Below are 16435 nucleotides of genomic sequence, written 5' to 3'. Positions count from 1 at the left end.
CTCTGACAAAATTAAGTTCCAGTCTTTTTTAAAAGAAACCATTCATAAGCGGTATTTGTTCTTCTATCAAAATGAAATAGAATTTGTTTGACAGCTACCTAGGCGTTTTATTAAAAGTAGTATTTCCTCTGGCCACTTCGTAATGCAAATCTGCATCAACGAGATGCAGGACTGCTGGCCTTGACGTGAAACCAATGTTTGTCCTTAGAAATACAGTACAATGATTCTCAAGCTTGATAGGTTCCATATCAGATCAATCGATACTGTCAAATGAAACTATATAAATCTCGAACTCTAAGAAATGTCTCTTCACATGTTATCTACGCGTGCTGATGAGATGCACATTACTTTTCTTCTAAAAGTATCCCTTTCCACCTCAACTTCTTAAATCTGTTTGCCTGATGATTGATACTAAGACAATGGCTCAGAGGTTCGACGAAAACGCTACTTTTATGATGACAGAAAATGAGAGCTCCACTGATCTATTGCCATTTTCTACGTTTATGGAAGGTTATCCAACCGTTCGCCGAGATTACGACGGGGTCGCAGCGCACTGGAAATGGTTTCCGATGCAGTGGTCCTGGTGGAACATTCTTCAACTGGTATCTGCAATACTTGGAATCTTTGGAAACCTTCTGGTTATGTTGGTCTTGTACAGCAGACGAAAGGTTCGTAGGTCTACCGACACCCTCATTGGTGGTCTGGCCTTCGCCGACTTTTTGACCTCCGTGTTCCTCGTACCGCACCCACAGATTGATACCTTACCAAGTGACGGGTGGCTGTCTCAGGTCTACTGTCTTGTCATCCACTCTTCTCTTGTCTTGTGGATAGCCGTTGTTGCTTCCGTATTTACACTAACAGCAATATCCATGGATCGCTACCTCGCTATCGCATATCCATTCTTCTTCATGAAACACGTCAACTCTTCTCGCACCTCTATCTGCATCCTGATCATTTGGGTTGCTGCAGTTGTAACAAATAGCTTTCAGATTGTTGTAGGTTTTGCGGCAGAAAATACATGTGTCGTCGTATTTCCGTCACAGAATGCTCAGTACACGATCGGCGTTTTTGTTTTCATGATAGAGTTTGTCGTTCCAATAACGGTAATGATCTCAACGCAGACAATGACAGCAGTCATTCTACATAGGCAGTCTTTTCGGTTCCAGGAAGGTAGCTCAATCAATGACCGATCAAATGCTAACCACATCGCCGCTAGAAAGCGCGTCGTCAGTATGCTTCTGCTCGTGATAACGGTATTTATCTTCTGCTGGGGACCTGATCAAATCTTTTTCCTGATGTTCAACCTGGGACTTCTTGACATCTCATTCTTGTACGGCACTCTTCATCGATCTCTTGTCGTCCTCGCGTTTATGAACTCCTGTGCCAACGTTTTCATATACACCATTCGTTACCCTAAATTTCGTCGGGCCATATGTGATATGTTCAGGAGCGATTCTAAGATATTAGTTCCTCTTTTCGGAGAAGTCACTGCTAAGGATCAAAAGAGACTTACAGCATCGTCGTCCAATGTTTAAGATATCTTGTTGATTGAAAATTGAAAGATGCACAAGTGAAACCCGGAATGATGTCACCATCGAAAAAGATTGTTAATAGTCATATTATAAGTTACACAGGACGGGGATCTTCCCCTTTCTAGTTCCAAAATGCAAGCGAGTTGCACTGCAACTTAATTCAGGCGGGTCTTCCTTGTGAATCTCGAGCATTCTCTCATAAAAGGACCACGCCTTTTTCTGTAAAAAAAAAAACTTTTGGATATATTTATATTCTCATGTCACAAATTGATCTCGAATGAATATACGTTGAAAATTCTGATTTGTTGGAAAAGGATTAAAACATGTTTATAAAGAAATGAAATTGAATTTCCTTAAGCCAGATAAAGTGTACATAAAGGAGAAAAGTTGTTTAGAACTTGAAATGCTCTAAAGTGTTCAAACTTTAAGGTACAATTCAGGAATAAGGATTGCATCTGTTCCTGTTGAACAGATACATAATCGTTTCGGGGTCGAGGGCCATTGCAAATGCAAGCTTTTCGCCAAGTGACTATACCGTACATTCTGAGACCGTCGCGACGGTGCGAGATTAAAGGTATTTCTGTTCTTAATTAATCTATTAATTTCTTCTGTTTTCAATAATTTACGCTTGTATGTTATTTATTGCCCCCTCCCCGTCGATAATCTTCTGACTTTGTTTAAAATTTAGGAACAAGTAATTTTGAAAAATTGAAATTCCTGCGCCAATAGGCCTATCACTTTTCTGTCTGCGTGTCCTACATTTATATCGGAAAGAAAACGAAGGAACTTTAAAAGCAACCACCAACCTTCCAACCATCTAAAGTAGTTTTGTACCATAAAATATCATAGTGGTACAGCTATCTTACTTTAGATGTTAACATCTCTAACTATTAAAAAAAAATTACGATTCCCATTTCACGACTAATGTCAGTCTTCCCTGACAAATATGTTATGAAAATGCAGAAAAATAAAAAGTATTGTTTCTGTGAGATCATAAGAGAAGAAATGTCATGGGTAAATTGCCAATTCGTCTACTGCCAACTCGTCCATTTATCACATGGTCTACTCTCATTTAGTCTAAGGATATTACGTCCATCAAAATTTCGTCTAACAACCATTTGGTCCAATCATCACTTCGTCGAATCACCATTTCGTCTCATAACCAGTTGGTCTAATATCCATTTCGTTTTCATTCATTTTGCACAATATAACACTTAGTCCAATGAGACCAAATGACTAAATGGCTATTGGACCAACTGATTATTAGACGAAATGGCGTTTAAATAAATGAAAGTAGACCATGTGGTGAGTGGACGACTGATGGTAGACCATATGATAGTAGACGAGTTGGCAATTGGACGAATTGGCATTAGACGAATTTAAATAAACCATGTCATGTACACGTATAAGTCGGTCGTTCGATCTTTTCTGAATATTTTCATAAGTCATCGTGGCAAAATAAGCTAATTTTCGTATTCATAAGGTCACCGAGGGGAAAAATATATATATATAATAAAAACTATGTCGCTGGAGTTGTGGACTTGTTAAAGGATGTAACTCCATTGATTCTTCAAAGTTAGGTTTAAAATAACTTCTGTAGAGAATTATATTTTATGAAAGGCAAAATCCATATCAGCAGTAAATTGCTTTAACACTGAAAATGTCATCAAAGTCGGATTTCATAAATTAGAAAGTTAAGGTATTTCAAAAATATGCGAATACCAAAAAGTTAACATGAGCAGTTTTAAAATGGAGGAAAGGGTGACGATGCATATCGCTATATATTGTATCTTAATGTATAGGATATTAAATATTTGCACCTTTCCTCCTATAACGTGATACTTGGGTTGACTTGTCATTCAGCTTGTAGATTAACCATTATTTTAATTTATACGATTCAAGTCAAGAGCATCATTTAACGAATGCGTTTAATGAAATATCTTTTGTTATAAAATACAAAATAAATGGTTGATGTGTGGCACTATCGACTCTGTTATTTTCGTGTGTTTGACATTAAACTTTGAAATATTATGCATTTTAAGTCATAATTGCTTTATGTTTGATTTGTAGGCCACAAAATAGTCCTATAGAATAAGTCTTGCATTAATGCACTGGTTCGGAATTTTTTATGCTTGCCATGTTTTAATACATCGGTAGGTTATTGGGTGTTTATATGGTCTTATACATGTATCATGTGTTGTTCATGCAATGCTTTATGTCATTTATAGCATAATGGGTAACAAACAGAGGTGGATAGAAGGGGGTTGGGGGGGGGGGGCAAGCGGGCCTTGTCCCCTACCTTTTTTCGCCTATCAAAATGTTCCCCCATTTTTAAGTATTCAAAAGGTCAATCATTTTTTTCTCCGAGAAAACCCAGTATGAATGTGCATTTTACTCTCCATATTTATTTTAAAAAACACGTATTTTCACCTCATATTGTTTCAAATCTACTAATCTTTTCTATAAAGGAATGTTTTACTAAAGAGAATTACTTACCACTCTATTATAGTATACAGTCAACATTCCAGAGATTTTTAAGAAGTTTTAGTTTTCTAATCGAACCATACACTTCTAATGCGTCACAATGAAACAGTCACGCAAACGAAACCGATTCTAAACCGCACGATATGTTCTTGAAAATAACCTGATATTTTGTGCGATCTGCAGTCGGTTCTACGCCAGTGTGACCAGACAATACAATAATCACTTATGCTTGCTAAAAACAAAATTCTCTGACGTTCATCAGAGGAAATGAATTTTTACAGTCGGCCAAAAGAATAAGAAAAAAACAACATACAGTTGAATTGAAAAAAGTTGATGAAATCGGCTTTATGACTAAGCCTTGACTGACAAGAGCAGTTTTTAAGTCGATAGGTTATAATGGCATGAATAAAAATTTGAATTGCATTGAAGAAAAAATAAAGATAGAGATTATGCTGTTGAGTAATGATAAATATCTGATGATATATAATATTTTCAATGTACAGAAAAATAAGTGGCGGCACCAGGATGTTAAAACTAGGGATCCAAATGGGGGAGGGGGCAACAGAACATCGGGAGCAAAGGCAGACATGAAATTTGCTGCCTGTTTCCCAAAATCGAGCGTGAAAAGTTATAAGCACTTTTTAACCATGAACAGGATGGGTATCTAACTAAATTGATGAAAGCGCGTAGCGCGAGCTAAATTTTTTTAATTTCCATCACTTTTTAGTCATCATGAAAATGCAGGATGTGTATTTCGCTAAAACAAGTAATGAAAACTCAAATTACGAGACAAATAATTTGTGTAAATTGACTTGAACACTGGATTTTTTAGTCAAATTTTGAATGTTATATAATGACTTGAAAATTTGGTGCTAACAGTGACTAGATAAGAAATTTTTCACAATTGAAGTGAAAATGCTGTTTTGGAGCACTTGACATCTTGAGTAGGATGCTTATGACAGCATTTACAATGCATTTTTTTTTTACTTTTCAAAATTTCTGGGGGGAAGGCAATGATCCTGACTGGGGGTGGGGTAAATGCCGCCAGTGATCGACTCCCCCCGGTGCCGCCATGTATATATGTATATTTGTGTAGTACCTTTTTGGAGGCGATTGTAAACGCTTTCAATCGCAAGTCTTTACCAGCCTTCTGTTTGATAAATTTATGTTGATTTTAATGCATATATAGCTTTTTATCAAGCAACTAGTTCTGAGTTGTCCTTTGGAAAAAAAATAGAATCAGGCATAGATCATAAAGTATGCCAATTTTTTAATTAGAAAAAAAATGCTGTTGTATATGATGGTATTAATTGTATAATGGTATATAATGGTACTAGGTCTCGCGTCAATTAAAATATAAAGAACGCTTTTATATCCTATACATAGGGGAAGGCGGGGTAAGTTGAGCATAGGGGCAAGTTGAGCCACCAGCCCCAGGCCAATAATGAACGAGTCAGACATTGTGGTGGTGTCATGCATTGATGATCCATTGCATAACCCATAACCCCACCACATTGTTTTCAACTTTGAAACAAAAAGTTCTCTTTTAGAGGGAAAAATACAAATTTCAGCCAAAAAAGTAAAAAAGGGTGTGAAAAAGATAAGTGCTTTTTACCCACACAGGTCTTTAAATATAATAAAGAAATAAGAACAATATTGTTAGTCCAGGTATGGATCTTCGTTCTTGTCATAGTCTTTTACATGATGGATCTATAAGAAATGTGTGGATGCGAAATTATCGAATTAAGTTCGGACTGGGGTAAGTCAGCCAACATGGGGCAAGTTGAGCCATGGTAATTCTTATGGTAATGTATATATATATATTTAAAAAAAACCTTAAAAAGCCATCGATATGCAGGCAGAAATTAGCAAATTTACATGACTGTTATTTTCCTTTTAGAGGATGTGATTATTTATAGAGAATTAGCAAGTGAAAAGACTATAAATAAAAAATTGACATGCTGGTTCTTCCCCTATACATTTTGTACAAAGTTTTTGTGGCTCAACTTACCCCACAGATGGGGCAAGATGAGCCATTTGAAATCGCTTTTTTCAAAGGTAACAATGACTTTCAGTGACGGGGTAGGAAGTTATACATAGGTGAAAATTATTTCAGAATTCAATTTTAAGGCAAGGTACTTATTTCTACAAGATTATCAATCATATCAATTCTAACATACATACGCCTTCCCCTACAGGCCTACATACAAGATGCGTGCGCGATCGTGTGGGGTGCGCGCGCGTGTGTGTGTGTTAAGGTGTTAAGAGCACAGAGATACGATCTTACGTATACGTAAGCTCCCGATGGGGCTAGAGAGGGAACTCTTTCCGCGCGTTTTTTATTTTCCATAGGTTTTGTACATAACAAACATGGCTGCCATTTGGCCAATTTGAAGGTTTATTTTGGAAGGTCAATGTTTAATTCATGAGTAATGACGTCAAAATACGCATAATGCACTTGTATGATTGGATAACACGCTAATGTTTCATTCATGTCCTCACGCATTAAACATTTTTTCCCGTCCCACAATTCCCTACGATATCTGTGCGAAGTGTCGTTCATTTTGACTCTGCGAAATTCAACTTTTTGAAATACAGTAGCAAGACTAATTATCTGTTTATAGAATTAGTGTCAGGAATCATGATTTCTGAGTGAAATTCAGTTGAGCAGAAAATCTTTGAGGGAACATCGACATCAAAGTAATGGTATTCCATACAAATAAAAGTAAGTTAAGTTCAATTTCGTGCTTTGATCTCAGTTGTAATTGTAATGTGTTTGCTTGGGTTCGGCGTCGCAGTCAGGGCCTTACGTACCAAACCAATTTCCATATTTCCATTTCTTTTTCCTGATCCCAAATAAATCTGAGATCTGACTGACATATTTTCTCAAAAAGTAATGCAGTTTTTCGTAGAGCTTAGTTGGTTAATTGGAATGCTTCATGTGCGTCCTTATTAAATCTGTATTTCAGTTCTATTGTCAAATATCACTATCAGGGGTAGATGTGGACTTGTTTAACTTTAGTAACGGCAAAGCTGCATCAAATCTAAGCCAAATAGTCAGAGCGGGATACAGCCTTCGGTACCGCCAGTGCCAGCCGGCTGCGAAATTGCCGTTGTACATGATGTAGGTGTTGGGACTTTGTAACAAACAAGCTAGAGTTGAAGTTTAAAGTTAGGCCTGGGCCTACTGATTTTTTTACACCGCTATTTCACCTTCTTACTAAGTAAGGCCTAACTTAGGGCTCGGCCCCTAAAATCTATTTTATTCGGAATGATATCGGTAGATACTGCCATGGTCATGGAATGATTTGAGATAGATTTAAACATTGGTCTTTTTTTTACTAAAACTAAAAAGTAACTAAGTAAGGCCCTGGGATAGGTCTAACTTAGATCTAGATTTCTGAAAATGAAATTCTAGATCTGTCTGGTTTGACTTTCTAGGAAGATTCACCCCTTTATTAGTCTAGTCCCTGCCTGGACCGTTGGACTTAAATTATGATTAGCCTAATATAACAGAGTTAAATGATTCTTATGTTTTGTTTGGGCCAACATTTCTTTGACAGGTTTCAAACTGCTGTATTATCGTATAGGCTAACATGAGTGTGCAATTTTTATGGGAAGGGTTGAGAAAATTTAAAGTGCCCCATTTTTAATTTTATCAGAATAAGCAGAGAAAGGGGCTGATCCAATTTATTTTTATTGTCCTCACTTGACCGTATTTATGGTTAAAGGTAAAGGGTCGTTTAAACTTGCGAGCAAGCTAACCTTTTTGTATTTTTATTTTTTTTTACCAAAATCAAACTTAAAGAGGAAATCACTTAGACGTAGAGATTCACATGTCTATACTATAGTGCAAGAAAATAAATAATTGTCTCGCACTGGTGAATGAGCGAGAGCCAAATTACCATACAAATAATAATTATCCTACATCTGTCAAAATTGGCTTGGTGTATATACATTATCTTGAAGATTGACAAAAGGCTTCGCTATAGTAGGCCACGTATGCTTGAACCAATACTGACTCTTGTTAACAATGAAGATGGTCAGTGGAAACAGCCAGGTATGCCTATTTCAGTAGAACATGATATAGAGAGAAAGAAGCTTTGGGTCTAGACCAGCTTTTTTTCTAGTTGGGATTATTCATAGGCTGAGGATATGACTAGCTGGAAATTTTGAAGAAAAAAAAATTAAAGAGAGGAATTTTGTTTATCACTTCTAAAATTCTAAACTGTAAAGTATTGTGTGTATTTTAAATGGCAGATCCAATGGGATCAAGTTCTTAGCTGTCCCAGCCCAGTCAGAAGTACAAAGTCAACTACCATTTGCTTATCACCAAGAGTTACAATCTGATGAGGAACAGGATATCTGAACTGAAAACTTCCAAGGTATGCTTGTTTTTGTTTAAAAAGGCCCCTATTTCCTTGTGGGGGGGGGGGGGCTATAGCAGCTTTTTTTTTCTGAATTGTGTTATCCCATATAGTAAAGCTAAATTGAGAGTTCATATTTATTTAGATTCAGATTCACCAGTATTTCCATTATCATCAATGCATACTTATTGTCCATATCTTTTATCTATATTAGTCATACATAAATCACTTTAAAAGCCAGTTACTCTGTAGACAAATAAAAAAGGACAAAATATTGAGAGTAATTTTATGATATATTTGAATGAGTTTGCACATTTAGTCATAAAAAGTTCTATGAAGAATGATCTATAAATACTGATCTATGATTTTTATCTGGCTATAGTAAAAAAATTATACATGTGCATTAACTAAAGAATATTGCATGGAAGAGTAATAAAAAGTTTAAAACTTCTTAATAAACTGGACTAGAAGAGTAAGAATAATTTATATCAGCAGCTCATTTTGTTCTTTTCTCTTTTGTTTACCATGCAGGTTTTGCAGGCTGTTTGAGTATCACAAGGGCAGATTGAGCAGAAATATGTAGGCCAAGTTTTATAACAAGTATTACTTCATCGCAATTACACATTTTAAATATAGAATTAATTTCAATTAATGTGTCAACTTGATACATATTGATTGTTGCTTGAACTACACATCTGTTAATGTTCTAATCATCTAAATGTAATACTTATAGTAATGAAAGAACTTTTAATGACATTAGTAGTTTGAAAAGGATAGGTTGTATTCTGGTAATATAATAAATTTAGAATGGGTATTTAATAATAATAGCAGAGCCCGCTGGTAGAACAGTTTTCGAAACTGAAGTGGCTACCCTGGTAAATATACCTATATTATTATTGTTATTATTATTACTGAGCTCTGGGTTATTCAACAATCAACATACATGCCTGAAATGCTGAAAAAATGACTTGATATTTGAGTAACCGACTTTGAGAGAGAGGTATATCGTTACTTTTTCTTTAATGACATCCTTGATGCCCCCTTATATTGACTATATAAGGCTTATCAATACTTATGAAAGTGAATACATAATTTTTTTCTTCTCTAGATTTTACCAAAAAAAATTACATCCCCTCCCTTGTAACAGGCTTGCAATTTCTGTTGTATTCATTATATGCATTTTGCTGATGTTATGTGATGCTTTGGCAAGAAAAAAAGGATAGGAATATTTTAATCACGAATTTGAAAATTGATTCCTTAATAAACATTTTATTTTGAAATATACTTTATAATTTTGATATTTGTGATTTATTTAATCCAATTCATATTGCATGAAATATATGTGATGATGATGTCATTGCTACCAAACTGTGTTGTGATGAAATGGCACTATTTAGATGATGGTGATGATAATGAATACTTCTATATGACTGGAATATGATTGGTGGATTGGTTGGGGTTGGTTGGTTGGTTGATTGATTTTGTTTGTCAGGTATAATACTAGACGGTATATACAACAGGTAAGAGTATCAAAGTATCAAAATACCATGCATGGCAAGATAGCCCATAAAAGCCATTGCAACATGGCATACTGTGATCAGGGGCAGCAAAATCAAATATTCTTCCTGAAGAGATAAATGAGTTTGATTTAAGAGTGGGATAGATATAAAAATGACATGAGAATAATTGTTTGCTCGCACAATCATGTGGTATGCTGGTATGTGTGTGTGTGTGGAAGAGAGAGAGAGGGGGGGATCGATATAGAGATTTGGGGGATGGGCAGGTACAAAAATTGTATTTTGTTTGGAAGGGACCTTTATAAGATAGCCTTGATGAGAGGTAATTCATGCAGGGGGGGGGGTACTGGGCTGTCTTTTGCTCCCACCCCAAACTCAGATTTTTTTAAAAATCTTTGTAAGATTTGCACTAGACTGTTCATTTCAATTTAAAAATAAAGTCAAAATGACCATCTGATTGATTTGCTCTCTTGCTCAGGTATCTTTGGTAAGTTAAGCATTTAACCGCCGACCCCCCCCCCCAAAAAAAAAAAACACACAAAACAAACATACAAATAATCATGGAATATGGATCTGGATCTTCATGATGTGTAATGAAAATAAATTATATGCAGTGATGAACAGAACAATTAGATCCCTAAGTTCAGCCCCATTAATGAATCCCTTGCAAGCTTCCATTCCATGTCTTCCTGGGAAATAGCTTGCAAATAAAAATTTGTATTAATTGATGTAGTAATAATTGCGACGGATAATAAGAAAAAAATATGTAAACAATAAAAGATGAATACATGGGGGGAAATGAATGACATAATCTACCAACCAACCAATTAACCAACCATAATCGCATGCTCTATGAATTCATTTCATATTCAATCACGTCGCGCATTATGCTGATTAGTGACAATATACTTATTTGCATATTTTTACGCTGTGCGCGCAGGCCAATTATGACCACGCCTCCGTTTCGCTGGTGTGCCATGAAGTTGCGGTGTCCATAGGCTTGTACGTGAAAAATGGGAGCAGTGTGCACTTTTGACCTTCCAAAATTTCCCCATGTCTAACCGGATGCAGAAGCGGAGTTTCACCCCCCTGGTTAAGAGCAAGGTTAAGAGACAGAGGCCCGTATTCTGAAGTCAGGTTTAACCATAGAGATGTATACTAACTACGCTAGAGTGCGGAGTCGCCATAGGCGCGCGTACTTAACGTCTGTGATTGTGTGGAGCGTGGCGGCCATTGCTCGATAGGTATAGATTCGCAAAAGTACCCGGATGTACCCATAGCTCGTGCGTTGTAACGCTGTGAAAAGGGGTGCCGTCTCCGGCCTTTATCTTGAAGAAAAGAACACAACCTCATAAAAATCGAAAATATGAATGACAAATTGCATCTCAATACACTATTAGAGTGATTACATGGGGATTATGCTATTAATTTGGCATTTTAAAAACCTGATTTCTCGGGATGAAATTCTAAATAATTTGCATTTACCTGTCCGTTTATAGGCCTGTAATAGATAACAATGTTGATATACTATCATATAAACAATCATATAAAAATAAAAACATACAGCGGACATTAATAGAAAGATTGACAATTAATTCAAAAGACTGCAGTGAATTAGCCCTTCTCTGGATTTCCCTACCTTTAACTGCATCGTCCTCCTTCCATCCTTCCCACATTTACGTCCTTTGATTCTATGTTTATGTTGGATATAATTTTGTAATTTCTATATAGGCCTACATGATATGTAACTTGCTTTAATTTGTATGAAATATAGGCCTATCATTTTTATACATTAAGTTGTACAATTAATTCTGTATAAGTTAGTGTTTTGATCTACATGCGCTATTAAAGGGCATCTCATTATTGTTCTTGGTGAGCCTCCCGTTACACCATCAATGTTGAAATTTGTGTTATTTGGTGAACGTGCTGATTTTGTTCTTATAGGAACATAATAAATTCCCCAAAATCTGCAGGCCTATATGGCCCGAAAATAAAATATTGATTTAAAATGTCGAGAATATAGCCTAATTTGTTCAAACTTTTAAAAAATGACAGTTTTAATTCCCTTCACTTTAAGTTAGATTTTTTTAATTCGCTTTTTAGGGGCCGTGTGTGCAATTAAAATAACAAACACACCTAAGCAAATTCGCTTTAACATACTGATCAAAATAAAATACAGGGGGCGCGACCGGACCCCTCCCTGAAATGAAAATGAACATTACACATAATAAATGATTGTGATTTTATGCACCCCATCACTTTCAAAATCATTCCGCGACGCCGTAACATAATAAAATAATTTTGTTCATCCATGGAAATCTTATTTAAAAAAAACCGATCGAATACTCAAACTCAGGTCCATAGGCCAGCAAATGACATTAAAGGAAGAAAACTAGAAAATCAAATTCAGTTATACTTTTAAAATGAAAAACAAAACTGGATATTCAAAACGCGTGTTTATCTGTTTATATGTTAGGCCGGTGCCAGTGCTTACAAATATTTGCCATAAAGTTCATTTATTCAAGCGACACAGACACAGTTAATTAACACAATTTCAAGGCAGGTATCAAATTTCAGATTAAATTAGGATTTTTAATATCTTATTCCAAGTATTGTCACTTTTGCAATATTATTGTTTCATAATTATGTTTGGTTTTAGTACTCACAATTTTGCAACCGTTTTCATAATTATGATAAGTTTGCATTGATGTCTTTCATGATATTAGTTTTATACACTCTTGCAGTAGTAATAATATTCTTTATAGTATAATACAAATTATATATCATAATCCCGCCCCTTTTCTTCTCTCCTTCTCCCCCTTCTTCCTCTCCTTATTATTCTATCCTTGATTTGTTCACATGATATTGGTCCAATCATTATAGGATCAGAAACAACGGCGATAAACAAAATATTTCAGCCAGTTTGCCGATCAGCATATTTTCAGCCGGGGAGAATCAAGTCTATACTTTCCAGAAAATCAAAGTAAAATTGTTTTGCGCATTGTGATTTGTTTACTCTCCGAAGTTTTAAAATGTTTGCAAGGCAATAACACTGTACATAAACATCCAACCCCCCATTAGGCCTCCTGTACATTGCAAAATTGTACGACTGCATGCGCGCATTTGATATGCAAATTTTGCTGTCAACAAACTTTTCTATACATTGATCGCAAGTAAGAAAGTATACTTTTATATACATATTTATAAATATGATGGGATGGTTGCCAGCAAAGGAAATCTAAATCATCAATTTTTAACTGAATCAATGCGTAAATCATTTCCAAATATCAATAAAAAGTCATTTTATGATTCGCGAGTTTTTGTGATGTTGGTTTACATCAGCGTGTAAGACATGGGGAAAAGGGATCGAGTTATTATAGGCCCTATTGTGTAGATATATATGGAAAATGAATTATAACAATTATCTAAAGTGAAGAAATAAATTATCAGCAATCAGCATAATAGTAATTAGGAAACTATGAACTATAAAAATACAATCGTGGTTTTTTTTCGATACAGCGTCTCAGATGCATCAGACACTGTGATATGGCCTATGAATTTTCTTAGGTTAATGTACATCAAATCATATTAAAACACATTAAATTTATTTATCAGGACCTAGGTCTAAATGTTATTTTTGATATTCATCTCTTCCAAATCATTAGAAAATAGAAGTCATATTAATGTATCGAAATTTTACCTAAGCAAAAACAATTGGGACTTTAAATCGTTTGCCTGTATTATAGCTGGATCGGCCTATATTATGCGCTATAGATAGGCCTATATAGGCCTTTTGACCTCAGTTTTGCTAGATTTTTGTTGTATTTGAACTTTAATCCAGTGCAATATTTACAATTTTGCTTTTCCATATGCTTTCGTGCTCAATTTGTCATGTTCTGTGCTCATCCGTGTACATGCCCCATAGGTACTGTACGCGCATAGCAGGCTGCGAATACCTATCGAGCAATGGCGGACGGTCTCCACGTAATCACAGCGATTTGACGAAGTACGCCCTCTAGCGTTACTAGTATACATCTCTATGGGTTTAACTTAGACTCAGGTTTAAAGTTGTGGTTTAAGTATGGCAAGCCAAGAGTATCAAATTTTTTATTAAGTTGTATGTTTCTTATGTTTACTGTGCTCTTTCCTGATTCATCGATGGTGAAGACAATCATTTATATATACTTCCTAGACAATTATGAATGATTTGAGAGCCGAATGAGCTGAAATATGATATCTCTACTGTTAGTGATTTATGTAACAATTGGCTATCCATACTTAAACCACAACTTTAAACCTGAGTTTAAGTTAAACCCGACTTCAGAATACGGGCCAGAGAGAGTGTGTGAGAGAGAGGGGGTGTTTGGAATGCTTGCGAGAGTGGGTACGTGTGTGTGTGTGTGAGGGTGTGTGTGTGTGTGAGAGAGGGAGAGAGAGAGAAAGTGTGTTGATATAGGTTCCTTCGTGTGTGTGCGCGCGTGCGCTGGAGTGAGGCTGAAGATTTGTTTTGGTGTGGGTGAATGAGAGAGAGGGGGAAATATTGAAAAATAGAGAAAGGGTTATGTGCATGAGCATAAGCTGGTGCCCCCGTGGACTCCTCAATGAGAAAAAAAAACACAGATTAAATTTGGTTATCTTTTTATTATTTCGATGTAGAATTTCTGAACCATCTTGAGCAGAGCACCTCATCATGTCAATGGCAAATCATTTTAATCGATATTAATATATATTTTATGTTTGACCGGAAGGTGCAATGGCTGGTATAAGCCCAAAATTCCTAGGCGATGGAGAAAATGGTCATTTATCATCATTCATTAATCGTTATCATTCACCACCAGAGGCCATCGTGTGGGTGCAGCACTGAGGAACAGCAATTCTTGGTTCTCTTCATTACTGGATCTTGAGCGCATTGACCATCTCAATGAATTAATACCACTTAGGCCTTTAAATGCCTTCCAAGGACTCGCTCCGGCTTACATCAAAGACCTCATCTCCCCTGATAGTAAACTGACAACTATAAGATGTCTTTAAGAAATGGACTGGTCGACTCTTAATAATCGTAAACATGACGTCACAGCTTTACAATGTCTCAATATTCATGGTGGTGGTAATTCAGATTGAGACGTGTAATCATAATGATTTATGCTTAAGTGCATGTGGCCACCTCATGATACGGCGTACTGGTGCTGAGACTTACAAAAAGAAACCTGAGATTGTTTATTTGTGTAATAACAATTATGACAGCAATATATGACGTATTTAAATGTATGCCTTTAACAGTTTAATATGTCTTCGTTCATTTTCTTTTCATTTATTGATTTATTCAAGTCCATTTTAATACATTGAGCATATAAAAACGATGAAAAACACAAAAATTAAAGATACATAGATACGATAATAAAGCTAAGATTGTACATGGCTATTAACAGTATTATGCATATAAATGAGCATGAAATGGGAAGCTGCAAAAGAACAAAGCAAATGTTCTGTCGAGGCAGTCCCTATGGACAGTGAACTATAGAATTCAAGACTTGTATTGATTAAATAAACATATAATAATGGGATGAATCAAATGAAGATGTTGAATGGTTGAAAATATATTTTTTAAGCTTAGAATTAAATGAATTTAGATATGAAATTATATTGTCTTGCATAAATTCATTTTTCAATATTTATGATACAGTCTGGAGAACACTTTTCTCATTTTGTTATTTAAAAGCTACATAGTAGAAATCCTCTCTTGTTTTCAAATAAATTGTCATCCAAAACACATGTTCAAGCTTTGTAGAAAAAAGCGTTTACCAATTTCTTATATCGACTTTCTTTATACAAGGGCTGAACTACGTTATTTAGATAAGCAGAATGTTGAGAATCTATATATATCATGATTTTTTTAATGGAATAATAGTAACTTTACAATAAATGGGCAACCTTTAAATTTTCAGGAATGGAAAGAAGCTGATATTTTATATGTTAAACAAGTTATAAATAGAGGTAAATGTAAGGACATCACATTTTTAAAGAAATTTTCTTGATGTTGATGATTTAATATTTACTTTTTGATTTTCAAAATTAAAAAAAATCCTGTTCATTGGTTTGAAAAATGAGCACGATAAAAGAGAATCAAAATGATTCGCCAGAACAAGATGAAATCGATACATCTGTTTGTGAACGTATTAATGTAACTTGCACCAAAGCGAAAAAAAATAGTATTTGTTGTTTGTACAAGAAAATGTAGTGTTTTTTTTTTTACTTTGGAAATCTGGAGAAAATAGCTAAAATGGCCAGAAAAGTTTCTTTGGAAAGATGTCCTTCATTTTAGATATAAAAAGATAAAATATAACAGCAATTCAATTTGAAACTATTATATAAAATATTACCTTCTAGCTATAATTTGTACTGGTGGAAAGATGAACATAGAAATTAATGCGAAATTTGTAATTAAATCGAGACCATTTTAAGTTTTTTTGTAAAAAGATAAGAGGTTATTGGAAAATATTATCCAGGATTATTTATTTTATTTTCAAACAGGAAA

The 16435-nt window shown here is 35.2% G+C and overlaps 1 protein-coding gene across 1 annotated transcript; it reads left to right on the top strand.

Annotated features, from left to right (window-relative positions):
- The first annotated feature begins 419 nt into the window (after positions 1–419).
- On the top strand, positions 420–1535 carry LOC129274129 (delta-type opioid receptor-like). Its single transcript, XM_054910982.2, has one exon. The coding sequence runs from the start codon at positions 420–422 to the stop codon at positions 1533–1535; it is 1116 nt and encodes a 371-aa protein (XP_054766957.2).
- Positions 1536–16435: the final 14900 nt, after the last annotated feature.

Source organism: Lytechinus pictus, chromosome 13 (genome assembly GCF_037042905.1).
Source record: "Lytechinus pictus isolate F3 Inbred chromosome 13, Lp3.0, whole genome shotgun sequence".
In the NCBI taxonomy this organism is placed as follows: Eukaryota; Metazoa; Echinodermata; class Echinoidea; order Temnopleuroida; family Toxopneustidae; genus Lytechinus; species Lytechinus pictus.
The sequence above is the reverse complement of the archived record's forward strand: the minus strand, read 5'-3'. Positions and strand labels throughout refer to the sequence as shown.